Genomic DNA, 27,017 nt, shown 5'->3' with positions numbered 1-27,017 from the left:
TAGAACCCTAATCCTTCCCAGTTTTTCCTGGTCCCATCTTCTTGTTTACCTTTTCCTTTGTTCAGAAGCCGGCCTTAGTGCTTTGTCCCAAAGGCTTGTTAGGCAAATTTTCTACTTAAGGAGGCAGAGGCAGATGGAGTGTTAATCACAGTTATGCACGTGTTATTGGGTACCAGAACTTTATAATAAGATGTAGTACTGCCAAGAGACCATTTTTATGTTCATTCCTTTTACTCACAAATCTACCTCCTTTTTAAACTACCAATTGACTTTTCCTACCTCCAATTCTTTATTGTGATGACCCCAAATCTGGCCATCAGACAAATTGGAGGGGCCCTGCAAACACTCCAGGCTTTTATTTAAGACCCCAGAAAGGCTGTACTTTGTGGGGTAAGGGAAATTCAAATGAAGACCAGTCCAAAAAAAAAGGCCTAAAAGTAGTAACCCCTAAGTGGTACAAGGTGATTTTCAAGCATACTGTCTGTCTACCAGAAGAAAAGTAAATCTGTTCTGGAGAAAGGTAGCATTAGAGCTACTACACATTTTCCTCCACAATGTCTAGTATTTAATCAGAAAATCACCAAGCATATAAGGAACAAGATTAAACGAACAAAACTAAGAAATATAAAAAAATGCAATTGAAGTAGGCCTATTGGAGATGCAGATAATGGGCTTTTAAGTAATGATAATACAATTAAAATATAAAGAGTAATAATACTAGATAACTTCACTGTACAAGAAAATCAATGTAGGAAAACACGGAATACTCATTCTTACAGAACTTACACAGTTTGGTCACTTTTTTTTGGTCTTTTGTCTTTTAAGGGCCGCACCTGTGGGATATGGAGGTTCCCAGGCTAGGGGTTGATTCAGAGCTACAGCTGCCGGCCTATGCCACAGCCACAGCAATGCAGGATCCAAGTCACGTCTGTGACCTGCACCCCAGCTCACTGCAATGCCAGATCCTTAACCCACTGAGCAGGGCCATGAGGATACTGGTCAGATTCGTTAACCACTGAGCCATGACAGGAACACCCCAGTTTGGTCACTTTGGTGGTGAGATGAGTTTCCTGTCTTCCAGTTGTATTTTTTGTTTCCTCATGTAGTTAAGTAACCTGACACAAAATTCTTGGGAAGAAGTATCTTGATGTATAATGCTGTTTAAACAGAGCCAAGCATATATTAATTATATTCTTAAGACGTATTGACTAATTTTTTTCAAAAACCTTTAATGGCAAACAAACAAATACTTTGTCTGTAAAAATAACAACACCCTTCAGTGCATCACCATTATCTGAATGATAAAGTCTAAAATCTTAAATCTAATTTTTGGTTTTTCCCACTTTATGGCCTCAGCAAACTTTATGAGTCTGTTTATCTTCTGTTTCTTTTGTTGCAGGAAAAGAAATTACTAAAATCAGAACCATTTTATCATGACAGCATAACAGAGTTTAGCAAACATCCAAGGACAGGAAACTAGGTGCAGCCCAATTGTGTATGGATTGAAATTAATACATCAGGAAGCAGGGCTTTCCCCCATGTTTCTTATCTAAAAATAGCATAGTCTGCTGTGTCTAACTTTCTCCACAGAACAACTTCCTCTGCTTCTGTTTTAAAATGTAGCCTTTTGAATCAAGCCACTACTACCAGTCTCTGTCTTTTAAATGAAATTTTAAGAAACTTGAGACTGCTGGCTAATGCTTGCCTTTTCCTTCCTCTCTTCCAATCAGCTACAGTTAATTGTAGGTTCCCCTAGGCTTACTCAGCAGAAACAATGGTCTGAGCACTGGGCAAGCTAAAGGATTTTGAAGTTAGTGGGCAAATTGACTGGCATGCTAACCACACCCCTATCATCCCTCTATTTCCCAGCAACACTGCTGCTTCTAGCCAGCCTGGTTTTACTACTGTCTAGATTAACTCCTCTTTTATCATTCCTGTCCCACAGTTTGGCGAACTCACTAGAATTATAGACATTTCTACCAGTGTAGACATTTCAATGCCTTTTTTTTTCCCCATACTGGTAGTGGACCATCATATATATATATACATATATATATGGGGGTGGGGAGGGAGAGATTAATATCACATTTATTCTCAGCTGTCACTGCAGTGTTTTAATATTCTATATAGTCACTCTTCATAGATTTTTCTGGAGATCTGTAAAAAGGTTGAGAGAAAAATGAAAGGAAGTGAAATATAAAATTTTCACTAACAAAATCTCTTATATTCTTTCATTTTAACAAAGAATCCCGAAGAAATGCTTTAGATTATAAGAAAAATATAAATTATTAGTCCTAACATTCAAAAGTAAGATTATTCATATTTAATCAAAATTATGTGCTTTTGTGATTTTGTTCTAGAGTATGCTTCTGGGGGTGTTTTTGTTGTGTGATTGTTTTTTCTAGTTCAAATTTTTAGTAATAGTTTTTAGAATGCTCTGGGGTCGCCAAATTCAGTAATCATGATTTAGATGCCTGATAAATAATGAAATTTTGTTCATTATTAGTTGTCTAAAACCTCCCTTTGGAAGGATGAAACAAATGGTGTGAGACTCATTATTTTTATTAATGAGAATAGACTCTTCATGTTTTATAAGGGGACTCATTTTAATTAGCATGTTGATTTGGGCATTGAAGTAAAGAGATGTTTTGTGATTTCCCTGTATAATTCATAAGAAGTCTCTAACCCAAACAACTCAGTGTTGATGGTTCTGTCCCTTCAGAAGCTCAAAAGTTAATCTGACAAGCTGTACCCTACAACTTCAGAAAAACGAAGTCTAGGAGTGTCTGTCATGGCTCAGCGGAAATGAATCTGACTAGGATCCATGAGTATTCAGGTTCCATCCCTGGCCTCACTCAGTGGGTTAAGGATCTGGCATTGCTATGAGCTGTGGTGTAGGTCACAGACATGGCTCGGATCTGGCATTGCTGTGGCTGTGACATAGGCCAGCGGCTACAGCTCTGATTTGACCCGTAGCCTGGGAACCTCCATATGCCTCGGGTGCCGCCCTAAAAAAAAAAAAAAAATTGAATTAAAAATTTTTAAAAATGAATTATATATTATATGTAATTTAATTTTACCTCATCTACTTAAATATTTTTAGTCTTTATCAAATGAATAGTTCATTATTTACAAATTAAAATTCATGTATTTTTATGACATAATGGGCAAAATATCTTGTAACTTCTAATTTTTTTTTTTCATGTTTGATTCTTTCTTCTTCCTTTTAGGGTAGAGCCTGGATCAGAGTAGCACTCATGGAAAAACACTTATCTGAATACATCTCTACAGCTCTGAGAGACTTCAAAACAACCAGGTTTAAAAGTCCCTTTAATTTTCAAATACATATATTTTTAAGGATTCAACTGAAGACCTAGAACTAAAAATAGAATGAAAACTTGTTTTTAAACTATTCACCTGTTTTATTTCCTCCTTTTTGTTCTTCTCACATAAATCCACTGTTATCTCAGGAAAATGCAGTTTGTCAAGTAAACATATATCTACCTTGGTTTTCAAGCTTCACATTGTGCTTTGAATACCTTTTTTCTGAATAATTTCCGAGTCTTACTTTTTCAACACTTGAAGTTTCATCCTCTTCACAGACTTTTTCCTAACCATTTTGAAGAAAAGTCTAACTCTAAAATTGCTTTAACATTTTTTTCTTTGCACACAACATCTATTTCATTGCTTTTAAAGAATATAAATGAATCATTAATTTCTTTAATTCTTATATAGTATAATTATTGTTCAATTGTCTTTTTTTTTTTTTTTTTTTGTCTTTTCTAGGGCCGCACCCACAGCATATAGAGGTTCCCAGGCTAGGGGTGTGATCTGAGCCACAGCCACCGGCCTACACCAGGGCTGCAGCAACGCAGGATCCAAGCTGCGTCTGCAACCTACACCACAGCTTATGGCAACACTGGATCCTTAACCCACTGAGCAAGGTCAGGGATTGAACCCACAATTTCATGGTTCCTAGTCGGATTCGTTAACCACTGTGCCATGACAGGAACTCCTGTTCAATTATCTTTTAAGGGTGGTCTGTACAGTACTCTTCTTGGGTTGTATAGCCTTAAGGGATGGCACATTGTGCAAAACAAGACTTTATTTATTTTGCTTTTTAAGGCCGCACTTGTGGCATATGGAAGTTCCCAGGCTAGGGGTCGAATCAGAGTTGCAGCTGCCAGCCACAGCCACAGCTACTCAGGATCCCGGCCGAGCCTTCGACCTACACCACAACTCACAGCAACGCCAGATCCTTAACCCACTGAGAGAGGCCAGAGATTGAACCCCTATCCTCGTGGATTAATTTCTGCTCTGCCACAATGGGAACTCCCAAGACTTTATTAATTTTTTATGGTGGTAGTAAAAAAAGTTCATATTAGGACAACAGTGATTTCTACTCAACTCTGGTCTACTGACCTATGTTTATAGCTTTTGTTAAGGAAACCACTTTTTTTCCATTTCTAAAGTATTTATAAATGAAAATACTCAATAATTTCAGTACATCTTATATGTACTGTTGCGTATGGTAGCCACTAACCACATGCCACCATGTAAATTAAAAGTAAGATTAAATAGGCGTTCCCACTCTGGCACAATGGGATTGATGGTGTCAAAGAAGTGGGTTCAATCCATAGCCCAGCACAGTGGGTTAGGGATCTGGCATTGCTGCAGCTGTGGAGTAGGTTACAACTTTGGCTTGGATTCAGTCCCTGGCCCGGGGTGGCTAAAAAGGAAAAGAAAAAAGATTAAATAAAATTACTGATTCAGTTCTTCAGTTGTTTTATCACATTTTAGATGTTCACTGGCCCGGGGTGGCTAATGAGTACCAAACTGGACAGCACACATATAGCACACATATAGAACACATATAGAACATGCAGCAGCAGGTTCTATCAGACAGCCCGGCCTTAAGCAGTTTTAAATTACCATACTTATTTCTATGTCATTAGTCATTTTTCTGAAAGAAAAGCAGATAATAACAACTCTAAACCAGTTTGACAGAGAAAATCCGACATGTATATATATATACACACACACACACACACACACACACACATAAATCATATGACAACTTAATTTCCATGTCCGATGTCATATTTGACATTTTGGATTGTAAGAAAATCTGGGCCTTTATTATGACTCCTTTTTTTTTTTTTTTTTAGCTAACTAGTTGGCACAAATAATAGCTTTATTTAATTGTCTCTGTTTTTAGGTAATAATAAATTTTTTATTTGGAAGATACAAAGAAAAAAATGGTCATGATTATCAATTTGACCAGGATATAAAGATTTTTAACTAAAAGAAGTGTTTGCATAAAGTGAATCTGATATATGCTTATTGAAGTCTTTTCAAGCAGTATACCACTCTTGAGATATTTCAAAAAATGGACAGTGAGGTGATGATAAACTCTGAGACATTTGAAATAAACCTTTTGCAATGAAACATTTTTTCTTTTATTTATCATCACTAGTAAATATATTTAATTATGAAAGATACTGAATATTGAAGATAGTAAGGCTTTAAAAATAAAAGTATCAGAATCTCATAAAACAAACCCAAAAGTCCTAAATTCGTGAAATCAAACCAAGTTTATACAGTGATTATCTTCTGTACAATAACAAGATTGCATTAAATTTATGATAGTCTTTTCTAAATAGAAATGAAAGCATTAATAATCTCTCTAAGTTGTTGGTCTTGTTTCTTATTTTATACAGTTGGGTGGAAATAATACTTGAGTAGACTGTTTTTAGAGTGAGTAGTTTAAAATTTTTAAGGGAAATTCTTTTTGGAAAAAAAGGAAGTGAATCAGCTCTAAAAAATGTCCATTAAGTTAAAATATTCTTGTAACAATATATAAATATATATTATCCAAACCTGTACTCCCCTCTCATACTGCTCATTTCCATGTTCTACTTCATCAGCAAATTTCTCAAAAGTCTTATACACACTGTTACCTTAGAGTTACTCCTTGTTCTTGTCCAGCTTCTACCTCTCAGCATGCCACCAAAGAAAAGAATCCCAGTAATCCACAGCTACCAAAACTTAACAGACATTTCTCTGACAGCATGGTACTCTGTTGTCTGGCTAAAATAGTTGAAAACTTCCTCTTTTTTTGAGAAACCCCTTTGCTTTTAACCAATATAACATTCCCTGACTTTTCTTTCTCCTTCTAAAATTGCTCTTTTTGAGGATTCTTTTTCTCTTCATAGCTTCTAGCTATCAGTATTCCCTGAACTCAGTCCTCCATTGTCTGATCTTCTTTTTCTCTCTTGTTAGAATTTCATCCATCTCCCCAGAGCTTTAACTACCATCTGTATGGTCGTGAGACCACATTTTTTTTTTTTTTTTTTGAAGATGGAGAATATCTTTATTATGCCGGCGGGTCCACAGGGAATCACTTCCCAATCATGGACCCAGAACAAAAAAGGGGAGATAGATACATTTATAGTGCTTGCTTACATATGATACCACATTTAAATCTCTCACTAAATAATTCAGATTTCTTGATTTTTTTTTTCCCCTTTAACTCTGCTTATTTACCTCCTCCTAATCAGATGGTTTCACTGCCTTACCCACGTGGCTGATGAAATCAAAATCTAAAATTCATATTTGACTCTTCTTTCTCTTTCAGTCTGTATAGTCATTCCATTAGAAAGTCTTTTCAATCGTATCTCCAAAATCTATCATGAATATACCCATTTACTTTCATCACCATGACTAGGACAGTAAGGCGTACCTCTCTCATTGCTTGCCTACACTGCCCAGCTTCCAACCAGTCTTCTTAAAAGTAAAAGAGATCCTGTCAATTCCCACATTTAAACATTGAAATTGTTTCTTATTACTTTAGCCAGCAGGCTCTGTGAAACACATCTCCTGGTTTCACCACTTTCTAGCTGTGGAATCTTGAGCAAATTGCTTACTCCCTCCATGGCATAACATTTGATGGTAAAGTTAAAGAAGATAATTCATGTAAAGCCCTTACAGCTATGCCTCGTACTTGATAAATGTTCACAGTCATTATTAATGCTGTATGGCCTACAAAGCCCTGTGTGATCAAACTTGTGTGGGCCTAAGGTCTCAGGCTAAACATTTGAGAATGTCTTTCTTAATGACTTTCTTCAAAGTTGGATTCTCCTTTAATTTTTCTATACCTCAATACCAATTTATTTATTTTATACTAATCATCTCTAATCATCTTTTTCTTTGTTGCCTGTCCTCTCCCCTAGACTATAAGGTCCATCAGGAGGAGTCTTTACCTTGTTCACCACTTTATCTGGTACATCTGTTCTTGCTACATTATGTATTTGTTGATAAAATGATTAAACAATCTCACATTCTCAGCAAGACTTTTTTGGATATTTATTTTTTTGCCAGTTTTTCATTTTGATTCAGTTTGACTTTGAATAGAATAGAACATTTCTTTTAATGCTGTAATTTGTTTTGTATGTCAGGAGGGAGAATTTTATCTCCTCCCTTAAGTTTCTTATTTAAAGACTAAATTGGAGAAGAAAACAAGAATGTAGATGATGAAATTTTTTTGGTTTATAAGTGCCTTCATATTTTAATATTGCACTTTTAGTGTGTAAAATCACTTCTGACTCTCAAAAGAGGAAATTCTGAAGCATGATATTGTGCAGTATCAACACAATCTATTCTGGTAGTTTACTTTGGATCCCATCCAAAGAATATTTGTAATTGAAGACCTGAAAGGCCTTATAATAGTCTTAGAGAATGAATACAAAGGATAGCATTATAGAGACATTTTTCAGTTGGAATTAAATTATATGTGGTAAAAGAAGCATTATTCTTATTAGGGTATTATTTTAATTACTTTTCTAGTTTCTAATGTTTTTCTGCTCAACATACAAGTAATTGGAAAGAATATACCTAATAGAAAGTGGAGGCTTTTCTTCCAGATCACAGTAATGTCATATGGTTGTTCACAATTTGCCTTTGTTTCTAAAATACAAAACTTCTTTAAAGATATAGTCTACTGTGTAAATCTTTAAATAGAAGTTTTTAATATATTTTTAACCTTGGTACTTTCAATATTTATAATACATTTTTTCAAGTCACTATACTTGGTTAGATCCTTCTCATAAAAATGCTGTCTTTAGAACAAAAAATATTTTCAGTGAAAGAAAGGAAATTTTTTTTTAGTGTATACCTTACTATTATTGGATTAGTCATCTTGGGCTTTGCTCTTGGCCCATTGATTACATAATCTTGGTTATATAAGCAAACTTATGTTCCAGTTTTTCTTTGAGGTAAAATGAAGAGGTTGAAAACTTACAGCCTTTAAAAGTCTTTGAAAGTACTCATAATCAAATTTTCAGTCAAATTATTGATATGTCAGTTTGAGGGAATAAAAAATGAATTTTTCCTCATAGCATCTGCCTTTTTAATGTACATGAATGTCTTAAGTCTTTAAGTGATAAAAATGTCTTTCTGATCAGTTCAGTATTCTTTTAAATACTGAATTAAGTTTTTTTTTTTTTTTTTTTTTTTTTGTTTTTAGGGCCGCAGGTGTGGCAAATGGAAGTTCCCAGGCTAGCGGTGGAATTGGAGCTACAGCAGCCAGCCCACACCACAGCCACAGCAATGCATGATCCGAGCCTTATCTGCAACCTACACTGCAGCTCATGGCAATGCAGGATCCTTAACTCACTGAGCAGGGCCAAGGATCAAACCTTCGTCCTCATGGATGCTAGTCAGGTTCACTTCCGCTGAGCCACAACGGGAACTCACTGAAATAAGTTTTTTTTAAAATCCATTATCTCAAACTTAGAAGTACATTTACTTAATGTTCAGCATAGGGTGGACAGTTCTCTTAACTATCCTATCCTCTTCTATTTGTCCTCTTCTCCCCTCTGTTGCAGTAAAGACTGCTGTATTAAATCAAGTCTGTGCAATATTGTTTCAGTTTCTCATATAGCAAGCACTTCACTTATATTGGTTAGCTTTAAAATATCAGTAGTAAGACAAAAGCCAAAAGAAAAATCATTAGAACAATATAACAAACATATAAGTGACCTTTAGGTTTAAAAAGATGTCTAAAAACCAGTTTGGGTTTAAGTATTCATTAGTAGTTCCTCATATAATATTGACAGTAGGAAACAAGCAAGAATCATTTTAATCTCTTAGAAGGTACTGTTAAACGTGGTGGGGTTAAGGCAAATAAAAGTAGGTCTTTTCTTGGAGTTCCCTCTGTGGTATTGCATGATCCAGCTTGTCTCTGTGGAAGTGCCAATTGCTGTAGTTGCAGCCTAAGTCACACCAGCTTGGATTCCTTCCTTGGCCTGGGAACTTCTATATGCCGCAGGGACAGCTGAAAAAGAAAAAATAATAAAAATTTTAGAAATGAATGAAAGTAGACTTTTTCTTATATAGGAAATTACTAGGAATAATGGGTGATTACCCATGTCAGAAGTCAGGAAAAAAAAAAATATATATATATATATATGTGTGTCCTATAGAATTTGGTGTTCTAGGATCATTGAAATCATAGTTCTTCAAGGAGTTGATAAAATAATCTGTCAACAACCATTTCAGCCCTTGGAGCAGGGACAGAATCTCAGATATATAGATTTGTCTAAATATCTTTACTTTTTGTAGAATACCTTATTTGAATATGTAGAAATTCCTTCCATTTAGGCTGGAAATTTTAATTTTCCTCCTTTATATAAATGAATAAAAGCATTTTCTGTATTTCCAAGGGCAGAGAAAACATCTAATCGAAGCTAATTTTCCCACAATGTTTGTTTCCAGGCTGACATCTATCGGAGAGTAAATAGTCGTCTCTAATTTTCCTTTGTACCTTTTATTCATTTAAAATTCCTTAAGGACCATAACAGAGGTTAAATTCTCTTTAAATATTTTTGTTTTACAAGAAGTATTATGGTTAATAGAAAATATATAGGAATTCCCACTGTGACACAGCAGGATAAGGATCCAGCATGGTTGCTACAGAGGCATGGGTTCAATCCCAGCCTGGCACAGTAGGTTAAGGAACCGCATTGTTGCAGCTGCAGCTCAGACTCAATCCCTGGCCCTGGAACTTTGTTATTGCAGCAGATGCAGCCAAAAAAAAAAAAAAAAGAAAAGAAATAAATTATATAGAACTTAAAGTAAGAAGAATTCAGTTTCTTCCTTAAGCAGTTAGTCAACATATGCTTGGGCAAATTGTTTTAACTCAACTCTTTTCTTGATGGTGAATTTGAAATGAGTGACACTTCTTTCTGCTTTTACTTCGTGGGCTTTGCAAGTATCAAATATGACTGTAAAGGTATTTGGTAAACAGTGAACTATTCAAAATCAGTGATAGGATCATGAGCATATAAGCTTTATATATGCAGCCTTTATAAACCCATGAATATGGAAAAGAACAAGACAAATTTCATTTACTAGGATGTTTTCCTCTCAGGAATTCCCTTTGTGGCTCAGGGATAATTAATCCAGCTAGCATCAATGAGGACATAGGTTTCATTCCCTAGCCTTGCTAAATGGGTTGAGGTCCAGTGTTGCCATGAGCTGTGGTGTAGGTTGCAGGCATGGCTCAGATCTTGCTTTGCTGTGGTTGTGGTGTAGGCAGGCAGCTATAGCTCGGATTTGTCCTCTGGCTTGGGAACTTCCATATGCTGCAAGTGTGGCCCTTAAAAGAAAAAAAATTTTAATTTTAAAAAAAGATGTTTTCCTCTTAGTTAGGGAGGTGTCCTTTTGATATAGAGTGATTTTCACTGCCTATGTGTAATATAGTTATAACCATTTAATTGCCCATTATTGAACATAAACTAGTTTTTGCTTAGTATTATTTGTAAAAAGTAGATTCAGTGATCTTACATTCTTTTGTGGAAAAAAATACCTTAAGCCCATATTAAATGATATTTTCCCAAAATGTTTATTTAAAATATTTTAAAATAAAATTTACTTTTTTTTTTTCCCAGTCTTTTTAGGGCCACACCCACAGCATATGGAAGTTCCTAGGCTAGGGGTCTAATCAGAGCTATAGCTGCTGGCCTACTTCATAGCCACAGCAATTCCAGATCCAAGCTGCATCTGTGACCTACACCACCACTCACAGCAAACGCTGGATCCTTAACTCACTGAGTGAGGCCCCGGGATGAAACCTTTGTCCTCATGGATACTAGTCAGGCTTGTTACCGCTGAGCCACAATGGGAACTCCTAAAATAAAACTTTAGTATTTTAAAAACTAACATTAACTAACATTAACCAAAACAGAAGGCTTTACAGGAATTAGCATCCTCATTTTGTAAAAGATACAATGGATACTTCCTCATATGCAGCCACCTTGGTAGTCCACCTGCCCTATTGGTATTGCAGTGTTGAAGGCTAGCATAAATTACTGTTTATCACACCTTCCTAATTTTTAATTTGGTTAATAACCCTTGGAATTAAAGGAAAACAGAATGTATGTTTGTGTTTGTTGTGTGTGTAGAACAGTAGTTAATACCATTTTGAAAATAGACCAGTATAAATGATTATGAATTTGACACCTCTTAGTTTGCATTTACACTGCTCCATTCAGGGTAAAATGCTAGACACTCTAGGCCCATTGAATGAGTCGCTTTGGACATTCATTTTAAGAAAGGTGGAAACACTTAAAATGATATTTTTTGTTACAGTGGTAGTTTTTTCCTCCTCAGATATCTACAAGACTTGAGTGATCCAAGTACGTTTTTGTTTTGACAAATTAAATTTAGTTCTTTCTACTTTAGTTTGGGCTCTAAATAATTTTTGTGGATGAAAATTCAGTCTATTTTTAATATTTATATATTCATTTCATTTTTTAGGAGATTTTATGAAGATGGAGCAATTGTCTTGGGTGAGGAAGCAAATATGCTTGCTGGCATGTTGCTTGGACTCAATGCTATTGATTTCAGGTACTTTAAGAGTATATATTCTGATTTAATATAATCTTATTGTTTCAGTTTTCTGAGTAAAGCACACAATTGGATATTAATTTGATTTATGTTGTTCCCTTTTGACTCACATCAGTTTTCAGAATATGTTTTTTCTCAAAAAAGAGACTGTCTCAAACTTAAGGAGTTAACTGATAGGATAGCTCTCTAGTTTGGATAAAAGGAAAGCTTGGACCACATCCCCCAAGCTGAAAAATCATGTACTCTGGTTGCACTGAAGGAAGGTTTTGGATCTTATCTCTTAGTATTTTTCAAATATTGCTTTAAAATGAAAAAGAAATACACTAAAAGTAGATTTAAAGCCAGAAAGATTTTCATTATCTCATGTGTTGAGATAAAGATCTTGACAGGCTCTCTTGGATGTCTTAGATCTCTTGTTATGTATCTGGAGCATTAAAACAATTGTTAATATTTGCTTTCATTATCAACAAGATGAATTGATTCAAGACTAAAAGTGCAAGTGCTAAAAATGAACATTGTAGGAAGTTTCTGTTGTGGCTCAGTGGGTTACGAACCCAACTTGTATCTTGAGGATGAGAGTTCAATCCTAGGCCTTATTCAGTGGGTTTGGTGCCATGAGCTGTGGTGTAGGTCACAGATGTGGCTCAAATCCTGTGTTGCTGTGGCTGTGGCTGTAGCTGTGATGTAGGGCCGGCAGCTGCAGCTCTAGACCCCTAGCCTGGGAACTTGCATGTGCTGCAGATGTGGCCCTAAAAAGCAAAAAAAGAAAAAAAAAGTGAACATTGTAAATTCTTTTTAAGTTGATGGAAGCATCCTTTTGCACTTTTTTTTTGTTTTGTTTTGTTTTTTTTGCTTTTTACCTTTTCTTGAGCCGCTCCCGAGGCACATAGAGGTTCCCAGGCTAGGGGTCTAATCGGAGCTGTAGCCACTGGCCTACGCCAGAGCCACAGCAGCTTGGGATCTGAGCCGCATCTGCGACCCATACCACAGCTCATGGCAATGCCTCATGGTTCCTAGTTGGATTCTTTAACCACTGCGCCATGACGGGAACTCTGCTTTTGCACTTTTTTAATTGATCCAACAGGTTATATTAAACTAAAAGTGAAAGGTTTGTCTATAACAAGAACTGAAATATAAGAATGAAGGAAGTAGTATATTTTTATTGAAATATATCACTTAAAAATCCAATAATATTTACAAAATAAGTATAAAACAAATGAAAATATGCTTTTAGGTCATGAATTAAAAATAATGCTACCTATTTTCACTGAGGTTACCTTTTTCTAGTAAATTACTTCCTTTCCAAAACATGTTTCACTTTATAACTTTGCATTGTTTAAAATTTGATAAAATGGTTAGGTTAATTAGCTTAATTGTTTAAAATGAACATGATAGATGCAGTAAAGTGGGGTTTGGTTAATTAACGTAATTGTTAAGGATGCACATGATAAATGCAGTTAATTTTTTGGTTGGAAAAAATGGGATAATTATCTAAACTCTTGGTTTATTACAATTTATTGCTTCCGTATGCAGAGCAAATGTCTTAAAATATACCTTGGTAATGTATCTATAAATGAAGGAAAGCCCATATCAAATGTTGCCACTTTGATTCACTCCTTATTCAGGTCTGGAAAAAATACTTATATACCCTTAATGTTAATATATTACAACAAGTATTTCAGTAGGCAAACTTTCCAAAGAAACCAGAAGGTAGTAGTATTCATATATGAGTTTTTTTCTTTGAAATATCAACTTGTATCTTATATTCATGTGCTTATCTTTTTAAAAAGATGTATTTTTTCTTTTAACAATGAAGTAACTACCTTTCTAAAAAATTCAATTGGCGTTCCCTTTGTGGCTCAGTGGGTTGAAAACCCAACACTGTCTGTCTGAGGATGTGGGTTGATCCCCAGCCTGGCTCAGTGGATTGAGGATCCAGCATTACCACAAGCTGCAGCATAGGTGACAGATGCAGCTCAGATCTAGTCTTGCCATGGCTGTGGTGTAGGCCTCACCTGCAGCTCCAATTTGACCCCTAGCCTGGGAACTTCCATTTGCCTCAGATGTGGCCATACAAAGAAGAAAAGAAAAAAGAAAAAATTCAGTTGGATATAGCATTATATAGAGCAAAGATTACTGGATTGGGGGACCAGGAGATCCTGAGTTTCTTTACTGGGATCACAACTTTGGGCAAGTCACTTAACCTTTTTCCTGTCTCCATGGCTTCAAAAAGGATTGACTGTACTATAGAAAATGTTTAGTGTTCTTTTTAGGTATAAGATCCAACTTTCTTACCTATTGAGATAGTTTAGGAAAAAAACTTTCATTTTCTAATTAGTCACATCTCTTTAGGAGATACTCAGTGTCACCTGAGAATTTGTATGTAAATGTGATCAAATTTGAAATTTGAAAATTCTCTAGTGACATCTTGAGTCTATTGAAAACCAAGATAGTATGAAATAAGTAAAACAGTGCTTGAACAGATTTCTCAGTAAATTTACTTTGCATGATATATAACAGTGTTATACACTTACACAAGCCTTTGTCATTGTTATTGAAGGTAGAATATCTTTATTGAGGTGTTTATTTGTAGCAAGTCACATTTAAATTACAAATAAAAAATTCACCTGCAATTTGATGAAACAAATGTCTCTAGCAAGAGATTGTTTATAATGCTTTAATTTAAAATTTCATGTTTTAATATATTTATTGTCTATTGTCCTAGCTTCTGCCTAAAGGGAGGATTGGATGGCAACTTTCCTGCTGTAATAGACTATACACCGTATTTAAAGTTTACCCAAAGGTACTTTACATTTTGAGACGTTATTGATATCTTAATTTATAATTGAATGTCTTTTGCAATATATTCATCTGATTAAGATTACTTCCTTCGGGAATTCCTGCCATGGCTCAGTGGAAATGAATCCAACTAGTATCCATGGGAATGCACATTTGATTCCTGGCCTCTCAGTGGGTAGGGGATCCAGGGTTGCTGTAAGCTGTGGTGTAGGTCACAGACCCGGCTTGGATCCCATGTTGCTGTGTCTGTGGCGTAGGCCAGCAGCTGTATGTAGTTCTAATTCAGCCCTTAGCCTGGAAACTTCCATGTCGGGGGTGTGGCCCTAAAAAGAAAAAAAAGGACTGTTCTCTTACTTTCTTCTAAAACATTTATTTTCAGTATCAGAAATTATTCAAAAATGTAAACTCCATTGCATTTTTAGTATATATGTAAATATACATTTTTTACTTAATTTTAATCCCAGAATAAATGGTTTTTAGGAAATTCCCTTGCATTGCAGTGGGTTAAGGATCTAGCATTGCTGCAGCTTTGGCTCAGGCTGCAGCTATGGTCTGCCCTGGGCTGGAAACCGACATAGTCCACTTTAAAAGCTCTGTAATAGTGCATTGAGATTTTAAAATTATAATTCATTATTTAAATTGTTGTTCATTTTATCACCATTTTGAAGGAAAGAATAATGAACATTTTTGGGCAAATGAAATTTCTTTTTGTTTCTGTTGTAAAATTTACAGTTGTTCAGGTAAGTACAATGAAAATTTTGGTGGCTCTTAAAGTTTGTTCTTATAGTTGTGTCATTTTATCGTATTACCATTATTGTGTGTTATGAATTTCCCACAATCTCATCAACATTGGAAATTAATCATATGAAATCTATAGATTTTCTGAAGATTTGCTTACATAATTGATTTCCTGAATAGAATAATGATCATTATATACTTAAAAGATGTTTTGATCAAGCCAAAGCTGTAAGGGAGAGAGTAAGAGAAAGTGAGTAATATACATATACACACACATGCTCATTTATTGAGTGCCTAATATAGGAACAAGAATTTTACTAGGTGCCAGGGATACATAGATGTGAAGACTATAGGAACTTTGTGAACTTCTAGAAAGGAATACAGTCCCTGTAACCAAGGTAATCACCATCTAGTGAGAGAGATACAATGATTTTAGAGCTAGAAGTGTGAAGATGTTTTAGATGATGAAAGAGAAGGAGGAAAAGAGTATTATGGTACCAAGATTTCTAACCTAGATAAGTGGATCCCTTGGGAAAAGGGCTAGTTCTATTACATTAGATCAAGAAATGAAATACACCGACAAACTCCCTTGAACATAACATGTTCAAAAATGTTTGAACAGCATAAATTATACTTTTTTAATAGCTATAGTGAATTTTATTTGATGTGTTCATCATAAGTTACATAACATCCCCTCACATGTGAACCTTTAGTCTGTATCCTTTTTTTAACTAAAAAATTCTAGAATGGATATCCTTATGGGTACTTTTGGGGAAAGGAAATTATCCTGTTTTGAGATATGTTGGATTATAGGACTCTTTGTGAAGATGATGCTAGTATAAATAATAGTAATACTATTTATTGAATATTTACTGTATAACAGGCATTGTTCTAAATGCTTTACTTCTATTAACCCACTAAGTGCATCGGAACATTGGGCTTCATATATCTTTTCAAATTATGATTTTCTCTAGATATATGCCCAAGAATGGGATTGATGGATGATATGATAGTTCTGTTTTTAGTCTTTTAAGGAACCTCCATACTTTTCTCCATAGTGGTTGTACCAATTTACATTACTACCCACAGAGTAGGAGGGTTCTCTTTTATCCACACCCTCTCCAGCATTTATTGTTGGTGGAGTTTTTGATGATGGCCATTCTGACCAGTATGAGGTGATACTTTAGTGTAATTTTGATTTGCGTTTCTGTAACAATTACTGATGTTGAGCATCTTTTCATGTGCTTGGTGCTCATCTGTATGTTGTCTTTGGAAAAATGTATTTAGATCTTCTGCCAGTTTTTCAGTTGGGTTGTTTGTTTTTTTGATATGAAACTGCATGAGACCTTTGTATAATTTAGAGGTTAATCCCTTATTGGTTGCTTCATTTGCAGATATTTTCTCTCTTTCTGTGAGTTGTCTTTTTGTTTTGGTTTCCTTTTCTGTAAAAAAGCTTTTAAGTTTAATTATTTCTCACTTGTTTATTTTTGGGTTTAGTTTCATTGCTCTGGGAGGTGGATCCAAAGAGATAATGCTGAAATTTATGTCAGAGAGTGTTCTGCCTGTGTTTTCCTCTAAGAGTTTTATAGTATCCAGTATTACATTTAGGTCTTTAGTCTATTTTGAGTTTATTTTTGTGTATGGTGTTAGAGAGTGTTCTAATTTCATTTTTTTGCAGTCCAGTTTTCCAGCACCACATACTGAAGAGAATTTTTCTCCATTGTGTGTTCTTGCCTCCTTTGCCATAGATTAATTGACCGTAGGTGCATGGATTTATTCCTGGGCTTTCTACCCTGTTCCACTGGTCTATAATTTTTTTATGCCAGTACCATAGTGGTTTGATGACTGTAGCTTTGTAGTATAGTCTGAAGTCAGGGAGCCTGACTTCTGATCCATTTTTCTTTCTTAGGATTGTCTTGGCTATTTGGGGTCCTTGGTGATTCTATACAAATTTACAATTTTTGTTCTAGTTCTCTGAAAAATGCCATTGGTCATTTGATGGGGATTGCATTGAATCTGTAGATTACCTTGGATATTATAGTCATTTTGACAATATTGATTCTTCCAATCCAAGAGTATGGTATATCTTTCCATCTGTTTGTGTCATCTTTAATTTCTTTCATCGGTATCTTTTTTTTTGCAATATGACATCAATTTTATTACATAAGTGTATTAAAATATACATACACCATATACACTAAAGGGTGATGTTAAAAAAAATCTGGTTATGGAGTTCCCATCGTGGCACAGTGGTTAACAAATCCGACTAGGAACCATGAGGTTGTGGTTCGATCCCTGCCCTTGCTCAGTGGGTTAATGATTCGGTGTTGCCGAGAGCTGTGGTGTAGGTTGCAGACTCGGCTTGGATCCTGCATTGCTGTGGCTGTGGTGTAGGCCAGCGGCTACAGCTCCAATTTGACCCCTAGCCTGGGAACCGCCATATGCCGCAAGAGCGGCCCAAGAAAATGGCAAAAAGACAAAAAAAAAAAAAAAAAATCTGGTTATGGATTCCCTTCATTGCTCAGCAGTTAATGAGTCCAACTAGGATCCATGAGGATGTGGGTTTGATCCCTGGCCTCGCTCAGTGGGTTAAGGATATGGTGTTGTCATGGGCTGTGGTGTTGGTCACATACATGGCTCGGATCCCACGTTTCTGTGGCTGTGGCTTAGATCGGCAGCTGCAGCTCTGATTCAACCCTAGCCTGGGAAGCTCTGTATGCTGCAGGAGCAGCCAAAAAAAAAAACCTGGTTACATCAGAGTAATAAGATTACAGATGATTTATTTTCTTTATCTTGCTTTTTCTTTATTTTGTTCTTTAGGTTTTTTATGTTATAGTTGATTTACAATGTTCTGTCAATTTCTGTTGTAGAGCAAATGACCCAGTAATACAAATATATACATTATTTTTCTCATAATATCTTACATCATGTTCTATTACAACTGATTGGGTATAATTCCCCATGCTCTACAGCAGAACCTCATTGCTTATCCATTCCAAATGCAAGAGTTTGCATCTACTAACCCCAAACTCCCAATCCATCCCACTCCCTCCCCCTTGGCAACCACAAATCTGTTCTCTATGTTCATGAGTTTGATTCTATTCTATAGATAGGCTGTGCCATATTTTAGATTCCACATATAAGTGGTATCATATGATATTTGTCTTTCACTTTCTGACTGACTTCGGTTAGTATGGGACTCTCTAGTTCCATCCATGTTGCTGCAAATGGCATTATTTTGTTCTTTGTTATGGCTTAGTATTCCATTGTGTATATGTACTACATCTTCTTAATCCATTCATCTCTTGATGGACATTTAGGTTGTTTCCATGTTTTGGCTGTTGTGAATAGTGCTGCACTGAACATGCAGGTGCATGCGTCTTTTTCAAGGAGAGTTTTGTCCGGATATATGCCCAAGAGTGGGACTGCGGGGTCAAATGGTAGTTCTATGTATAGTTTTCTAAGGTACCTCCATACTGTTTTTCATAGTTCTTGGACCAACTTACATTCCCACCAACAGTGCAGGAGGGTTCCCTTTTCTCCACACCCTCTCCAGCAATTTGTTATTTGTTGACTTGTTACTGATGGCCATTCTGACTAGTGTGAGGTGGTACCTCATAGTAGTTTTGATTTGCATTTCTCTAATAATTAGTGATGTTGAACATTTTTTCATGTGCTTGTTGATCATCTGTATAACGTCTTTGGAGAAATGTCTGTTTAGGTCTTCTGCACATTTTTCAATTGGATTCTTTGTTTTTTACTGTTGAGTTGTATGAGTTGTTTGCATATTTTGGAGATTAAGCCATCGTTGGTTGCATTGTTTGAAACTATTTTCTCCCATTCTATAGTTTGTCCTTTTTTTTATGGTTCCCTTTGCTGTATGAAAGCTTGGAAGTTTGATTCAGTACCATTGGTTTATTTTTGCTTTAATTTTGGTTACTTTGGGAGACTGACCTAAGAAAACATTTGTATAGTTCATGTCAGAGAATGTTTTGCCTATGTTCTCTTCTAGGAGTTTGATGGTGTCTTGTCTTATGTTTAGGTCTTTAAGCCATGTTAAATTTATTATTTATGCATAGTGTGAAGGTATGTTCTGCTTTCATTGATTTACATGCAGCTGTCCAGGTTTCCCAGCACCACTTGCTGAAGAGACTGTCCTTTTCACATTTTATATTGTTGCTTCCTTTGTCAAAGATTAATTGATCATAGGTGTCTGGGTTTTTTTCCTGGGCTCTCTATTCCATTCCATTGGTCTCTATGTCTGTTTTTGTACCAGTACCACACTGTCTTGATTACTGTAGCTTTTTAATACTTTCTTGAACTCTAGGAGAGTCATGCCTCCTGTTTTTTTTGTTGTTTTTTTTTTTTTTTTTTTTCCCCTCCCTCAGGATTGCTTTTGCAATTCTGGGTCTCTTATGGTTCCAGATACATTTTTGGATTGTTTGTTTTAGTTCTGTGAAAAATGTCATGGGTAATTTAATAGGGATTGCATTGAATCTGTAGATTGTTTTGGGTAGTATGGCCATTTTAAAATATTAATTCTTCCAATCCAGGAGCATTGAATATCTTTCCAATTCTTTGAATCCTCTTTAATTTCCTTGATTAATGTTTTATAGTTCTCAGCATATAAGTCTTTCACATCCTTAGGTTCATTCCTAGGCGTTTAATTTTTGGGGGTGCAATTTTAAAAGGTAATGTATTTTTTATGTTCCTTTTCCTGTATTTCATTGTTAGTGTAGAGAAATGTGACTGATTTCTAAATGTTAATCTTGTATCCTGCTACTTTGCTGGATTCATTGATCAGTCCGAGTAGTTTTTGTGTGGAGTCCTTAGGGTTTTCTATGTATAGTATCATGTCATCTGCATAGAGTGACAATTTTACTTCTTTTCTTCCAATGTGGATACCTTTTATTTCTTTTGTTTGTCTGATTGCTGTGACTAGGACTTCCAGTACTATTTTGAATAACAGTGGTGAGAGTGGGCATCCTGGTCTTGTTCCAGATTTTAGCAGAAAGACTTTAACCTTCTCTTCATTGAGGATTATGTTGGCTGTGGGTTTGTCATAAGTGGTTTTGATTATGTTAAGGTATGGACCGTCTATACCCACTATGGTAAGAGTTTTTTGGACTTTTTTAGGGCTACATCCATGGCATATGGAGGATCCCAGGCTAGGGGTCCAATGAGAGCTATAGCTGCCGGCCTACACCACAGCCTTAGCAACACCAGATCTGAGCTGTGTCTGCGACTTACACCACAGCTCACAGCAACAACGGATCCTTAACCCACTGAGCAAGGCCAGGGATCAAACCCAGATCCTCATGCATCCTAGTCAGGTTCATTAACAGCTGAGCCATGTCAGGAATTCCTGCTTTGGTAAGAGTTTTTATCATGAATGGACGTTAGATTTTGTCAAATGCTTTTTCTACACCTGTTGAGATGATTATGTGGTTTCTGACTTTTCGTTTGTTAATGTGGTATATGATTGATTGATTTGTGAACCATCCTTGTGAACTTAGGATGAATCCCATTTGGTCACGGTCTTTTTTATATGTTGTTGGATTTGGTTGGCTAAAATTTTGTTGAGAATTTTTCCGTTTATATTCATCAAAGATATTGGCCTATAATTTTCTTTTTTGGTAGTGTCTTTGTCTCATTTTGGTCTTAGGGTGATGGCGGCTTCATAAAGTGGCTTTGGTAATGTTCCTTTTTCAATCTTTTGGAAAAGTTAATAAGAATGTGTGTAAGTTCTTCTTTGTGTGTTTGGTAGAATTTGCCTTTGAAGCCATCTCGTCCTGGACTTCTGTTTGTAGGGAATGTTTTTATTACATGTTAATTTTCACTTCTAGTCATCAGTCTGTTCAGTTGATGTATTTCTTCTTGATTCAGTTTTGGTGGGCTGTAAGTCTCTAGAAAGTTGTCCATTTCTTCTAGGTTGTCAAATTTGTTGACATATAATTGTTTGTAGTGTTCTCTTATGGTTTTTTGTATTTCTCCAGTATCCATTGAAATTTCTCTGTTTTCATTTCTTATTTTGTTTATTTGGGTTTTTTCTCTCCTCTTCTTGGTGAGTGGCCAGAGGTTCATCAATTTTGTTTACCCTTTCAAAGAACCAGCTCTTGGTTTTATTGATTTTTTTCTATTAATTTTTGACTCTCTATTTTATTGCTTTCTTCTGATCTTATTATTTCCTTCCTTCTGCTGACTTTAGGTTTTGTTTGTTCTTTTTCTAATTCTTTTAGGTGGTGGATTAAGTTGTCCATTTGAGATTTTTCTTCTTTTCTGAGGAAGGCCTGTGTCACTGTGAACATCCTTCTAAGAACTGCTTTTGTGGCATCCCATAGATTTTGAATGGTTGTGTTTTCATTATCATTTGTCTCAAGGTATTTTTTAATTTCCCTTTTTACTTCCTCATTGACCCATTGGTTTTTCAGTAGCATGTTGTTTAGTCACCATGTAGTCAGTCTTTTCTCATTTCTTTTCCTGTGGTTGATTTCTAGGTTCATGCCATTGTGGTCAGAGAAGATGCTTGAAATGATTTCTATACTCTTAAATTTGTTGAGGTTATTTTTGTGTCCCAGTGTGTGGTAAATCCTTGAAAATGTTCCATGTGTACTTGAAAAGAATGTATGTTCTGATTTTTTTTGGATGCAGTGTCCTGAAAATGTCAATAAAGTCTAACTTTTCCATTAAGTCATTTAGGATCTCTGTTGCGATATTGATTTTCTATCTAAAGGATCTGTCCATTGATGTGAGTGGGGTGTTAAAGTCTCCTACTGTTATTGTGTTCCCATCAATTTCTCCTTTTATATCTGTTGGTATTCATTATATGTATTTGGATGCTTCTATATTAGGCACATATATATTGATGATTGTAATATCCTCTTCTTGAATGGATCCTTTTACCATTAAATAATGTTCTTCTTTGTCTTTCTTTCTGGCCTTCGTTTTAAAGTCTATTTTGTCTGAAATGAGTATTGCAACCCCTGCTTTCCTGTCTTTCCCATTTGCATGAAATATCTTTTTCCATCCCTTCACTTTCAATTTATATGCGTCCTTTACCCTCAGGTGAGTCTCTTATATACAGCATATTGTAGGCTCTTGTTTTTTGATCCAGTTTGCCACTATGTATTTTGATTGGAGCATTCAGTCCATTAACATTTAAAGTAATTATTGATAAATATATATTTATTGCCATTTTAAACCTTGTTTTCCAGTTGGTTGAATGTTTCTCCTTTGTTCCTTTCTTTTTTTCATTGGATGATTTCCTTTATTTTATGCCTGTATGCTCTTCTTTTTAGTATTTGTGAATGTAATATTTGTTTCTTATTTGTGATTGACCTATTTTTCAAATATGTTAACCCCTTCCTATATCTGCTTGCTTTAGCCTGATAGTCATATAGGCTCAAATACATTATATTTTAAAAAGTGTAGATTTTTTTACTTTCCTTCCCCACATTTTATGACTTTGAAATCCTTTTTTAACATCTTCATGTTTATCCTTTCACTGGTCCTTGTGTTTATCATTGCTTTTACAATATTTTTTTTCTTTAAGATCTGTATAGTGGATTATTTAAGTGTTTGCTTTCCAACAGTGATTTCCTCCATCCTATTTCTTCTTACTTTTTTATTTAGAGGACCCCTTTCAGTATTTCTTTTAGAATGGGTTTAGTATTGCCATACTTTCTTAGTTTTTGCTTGTTGGACAAATTTTTTATTTCTTCTTTTATTTTGAATAATATTCTTGCTGGGTAGAGTATTCTAGGCTGCCTTTTTTTCCATTCACCTCATTAGTGAGCACTTAGGTTGTTCCTGTCTTGGCTGTTGTAAATAGTGCTGCTGTGAACATTGGAATGCATGTATCTTTTTGAATTAGAGTTTTCTCTGGATATATGCTCAGGAGTGGGATTGCAGTATCAGATGATAACTCTATTTTTAGTTTTTTAAGGAGCCTCTATACTGCTTTCCATAGTAGCTACACCAATTCACATTCCTACCAACAGTGTAGGAGGGTTCCCTTTTCTCCACACCTTCCCCAGCATTTATTGTTTATAGATTTTTTTGGTGATGGCCGTTCTGATCAATGTGAGGTGGTACCTCATTGTAGTTTGGATTTGCAGTTCTCTAATAATTAGTGATGATCATCCTTCATGTATCTATTAACCATCTGTGTGTCTTCTTTGGAGAAATGTCTATTCAGGGAGGACTTTGTATTGTTTTAACTGTAATTTTTTTTTTTTTTTGCTTTTTAGGTCCATTCTTATGGCATATGGAAGTTCTCAGGCTAGGGGTCCTATTGGAGCTACAGCTGATGGCCTACACCACAGCTACAGCAACATGGGATCCAAGCTGTGTCTGTGACCTACACCACACCTCACAGCAATGCCAGATCCTTAACCCACTGAGGGAGACCAGGGGTGGAACCTGCATCCTCATGATTCCCAGTCGGGTTTGTTAATTGCTGAGCCACAAAGGGAACTCCCTAAACATTTCATTCATAACATATGCTATTACCTTCCAAAATTTTAAGTCTGTCATTGATTTATTTAAAATACATAAAGTGGGCATCATTAGTAGTGTTTCATACTCTCAGTATTTGTTTACAGTTTTTCCATAGGTTAACTATTTTCTTTGTTTCTTCTTGGATCATTTTCTTGAATTACAGCCATTAGGAAGTTCTTTTAGTGAGAATTTGCTGGTACATCCCTCAAGTTTTAGTTTTCTGAAAATATACTTATATTGCTCTCTTTCTGTACATGCTATCCTAGCATAGCAGTTATTTTTTTTTTCTTAGCACTTTGAAAATCTTTAATCAGTATAATTTCTTGGGGAGTTCCCATTATGGCACAGCAGAAACGAACCCAACTAGTCTCCATGAGGAATCAGGTTCAATCCATGGCCTCACTTAGTGGGTCGGGGATCTGGTGTTGCTGTGAGCTGTGGTGCAGGTTGTAAACACAGCTTGGATCTGGCATTGCTGTGGCTGTGGTGTAGGCCGGCAGCTGCAGCTCTGATTGAACCCCTCGCCTGGGAACTTCCATAAGTCTCGGGTGTGGCCCTAAAAAGCAAAAAAAAAAAATAATAATAATATATAAATATATATGTATATAATTTCTTCATATCTACCTCAATTTTACTAATTTCCACCTCAATTTCATCTAATTTTTTTACTCATTCATTTAAATTTTAATGTCAAATAACATCTAAAGTTCAATTGGCCTATTTTTAAAAGCTGGAACTTTATTATCAGCCACTGCTTTCTTTTCTCCAAGTTTACCCAAAGCCAAAAATGTGACAGGTGAATTTCCTTTGCTTGTGTGTTTGCTTATTGGTTTGTTTTGGGATCATTTACTGGGAACATCTCATCATGTCTGATTCAAATCAGCAATTTGCTTGGACCCCAGACTCAGGAACCCAACAGATGCTAACAAAGACCAGAGAGGATGAAATATATAATATCCTTCATTGATCCTTACCATAATTTCTACCATAATATCTATCTTAACCTTCAGATTTATAATTTCTGACCTGAAGTTCTTTTGGTTCATATTTTCTTGGTGTGTTTCCATCTTTTTAATTTAATTTTTTTTTGGCTGCACCTGCAGCATGTGGAAGTTCCTGGGCCAGTGATCGAGTCTGATCCACAGCAGTGACAATGCTAAATCACAAGCTGCTAGGCTACCAGGTAACTCCCATTTTTTTAATGTTAATTGTTCCTATTTATGTGTAACTTATAGACACCTTAATTATTGGCCCTTATTTGTCTTAATCAAAGCTGAGCACCTGACTTCTGGTTGTTGAGTTTAATTCATTTAAGGTTTTTATAATTTGTTTTGTATTAGTGCTTATTTTTTGTTTTGAATTTACTGGGGTACTTTTGGTTTTTTTGTTTGTTTGCTTGCTTTTTAAGCCTGCACCTACAGCATATGGGAGTGCCCAGGCTAGGGGTCAAATCGGAGCTACAGCTGCTGGCCACACACAGCCACAGCTGCACAACATGGGATCCAAGTCACGTCCATGACCTACACCACAGCTTATGGCAATACTGGATCCTTAACCCAGTGAGCTGGGCCAGGGATTGAACCTGCATCTTCATGGATTCTAGTCAGGTTCATTACCTCTAAGCCACAACTGGAACTCCTACTGTATTTTCTTATTTTGCTCCTCTGTTTGATAGAATAGAGTTTATTTGTGTACCTTGAAGGTTATATAAACTATGTTTATGCTCTTTTTCCTATATGTTAATGTCATTAATGATATTGTAAAATTTATTTTCCCTGTTCTTTTTTTCCTATATTTTTTTTCTGAACCAGACAGCCATCTTAGCACACTTTCCTCTCCATTTAGTTTCTCTTTTACTTTTTTCCCACCTTTTTCTGTATTCCTATACCATATTTATGTCATAAGGAATTTTAGATATGAATTGTAATGGCTATTCTCTCTACCTCACCTTCTTTTCCCCCAATAGAAAATGCACAGGCATGACTATTATCTTCTCTTTGTCAGAGCTGAGCTGATCTTGAACACTACCCTGATATTATTACCTGCTGACAGCAGACTGGAAGGCTCTTTTTTCTTTTTTATGGCTGAATCTGCAGCATGTGGAAATTCCCAGGCTACTGGTTGAATTGCAGCTGCAGCTGGGGCCTACGCCATAACCACAGCAACACTTGATCTTAGATACATTTGCAGCCTGCCACAGCTTGCAGCAATACTGGATCCTTAACCCATTGATTGAGGCCAGGGACTGAACCTGCATTCTCACAGAGACAACATTGGGTTCTTAACCTGCTGAACCACAACTGAAACTCCATGGAGGTGCTCTTTCTGCCTTGCAATAGAGATCGAACAGGTAGTGATCCATATGGGACAATGTAAAAAACCCAGCTAGAAAGCTCTTCACTGCACATGTGGCATTTCTGGTTCTCTTCTTTGGAAGTCTTTTCTTTCCTCAGGACATCCTCACAGTTTTTGTGTTAATGCCCTATATCTAAACCTTATTTGTCTTCTATATTGTAGTTGTTTAGTTAGTGCTAAATATTTTGGAGCTTGCTCACTAGTAGCTTGGAAATACAGAAGTATTTCTTAACAGTCAAAGTGAGGAGTTCTTGTTGTGGTGCAGCAGAAGTGAATCCACCTAGAATTCATGAGGATGAGGGTTTGATCCTGGCCTCACTCAATGGGATAAGTGTCTGGTGTTACCATGAGCTGTGGTGTAGGCTGGCAGCTGCAGCTCCGATTGGACCCCTAGCCTAGGAACTTCCATATCCCACAGACGTGGCCCTAAAATGCAAAAGTGGGAAAAAAAGTCAAAGTGAAGCATATTATGAACTTCATTTATTTTAAAAATTTTAATCTTCTCAGTTCTGATAGCATCAGCAGTGATGAGGAGGAGCTGAGGACTTTGGGAAGCAGTGGTAGTGAAAGCAGCACTCCGGAGAACGTTGGGCCACCTTTCATCATGGATGAGAATAGTTGGTTCAACAAGTGTAAGAGAGTTAAACAAAAATATCAACTAACCCTGGAACAGAAGGTATTTATCAGTTGTCAAAAGTCATTTAATTTAGTTTTAGTTA

General features: G+C 35.9%; 1 protein-coding gene across 8 annotated transcripts in view; it reads left to right on the top strand.

Annotated features, from left to right (window-relative positions):
• The window catches only part of RUNDC3B (RUN domain containing 3B), a 297,986-nt gene that overhangs the window by 206,399 nt on the left and 64,570 nt on the right, over positions 1-27,017 (top strand). For all 8 annotated transcript variants that reach the window (XM_021102523.1, XM_021102518.1, XM_021102522.1 and 5 more), the window contains 4 exons: positions 3,231-3,316; positions 11,818-11,907; positions 14,633-14,710; positions 26,806-26,974. In XM_021102523.1, the coding sequence (XP_020958182.1) occupies positions 3,231-3,316; positions 11,818-11,907; positions 14,633-14,710; positions 26,806-26,974 (423 nt within the window). The remainder of the gene's footprint in view (positions 1-3,230; positions 3,317-11,817; positions 11,908-14,632; positions 14,711-26,805; positions 26,975-27,017) is intronic.

This window comes from Sus scrofa, chromosome 9, assembly GCF_000003025.6.
Source record: "Sus scrofa isolate TJ Tabasco breed Duroc chromosome 9, Sscrofa11.1, whole genome shotgun sequence".
NCBI classification, from domain to species: domain Eukaryota; kingdom Metazoa; phylum Chordata; class Mammalia; order Artiodactyla; family Suidae; genus Sus; species Sus scrofa.
The sequence above is the reverse complement of the archived record's forward strand: the minus strand, read 5'-3'. Positions and strand labels throughout refer to the sequence as shown.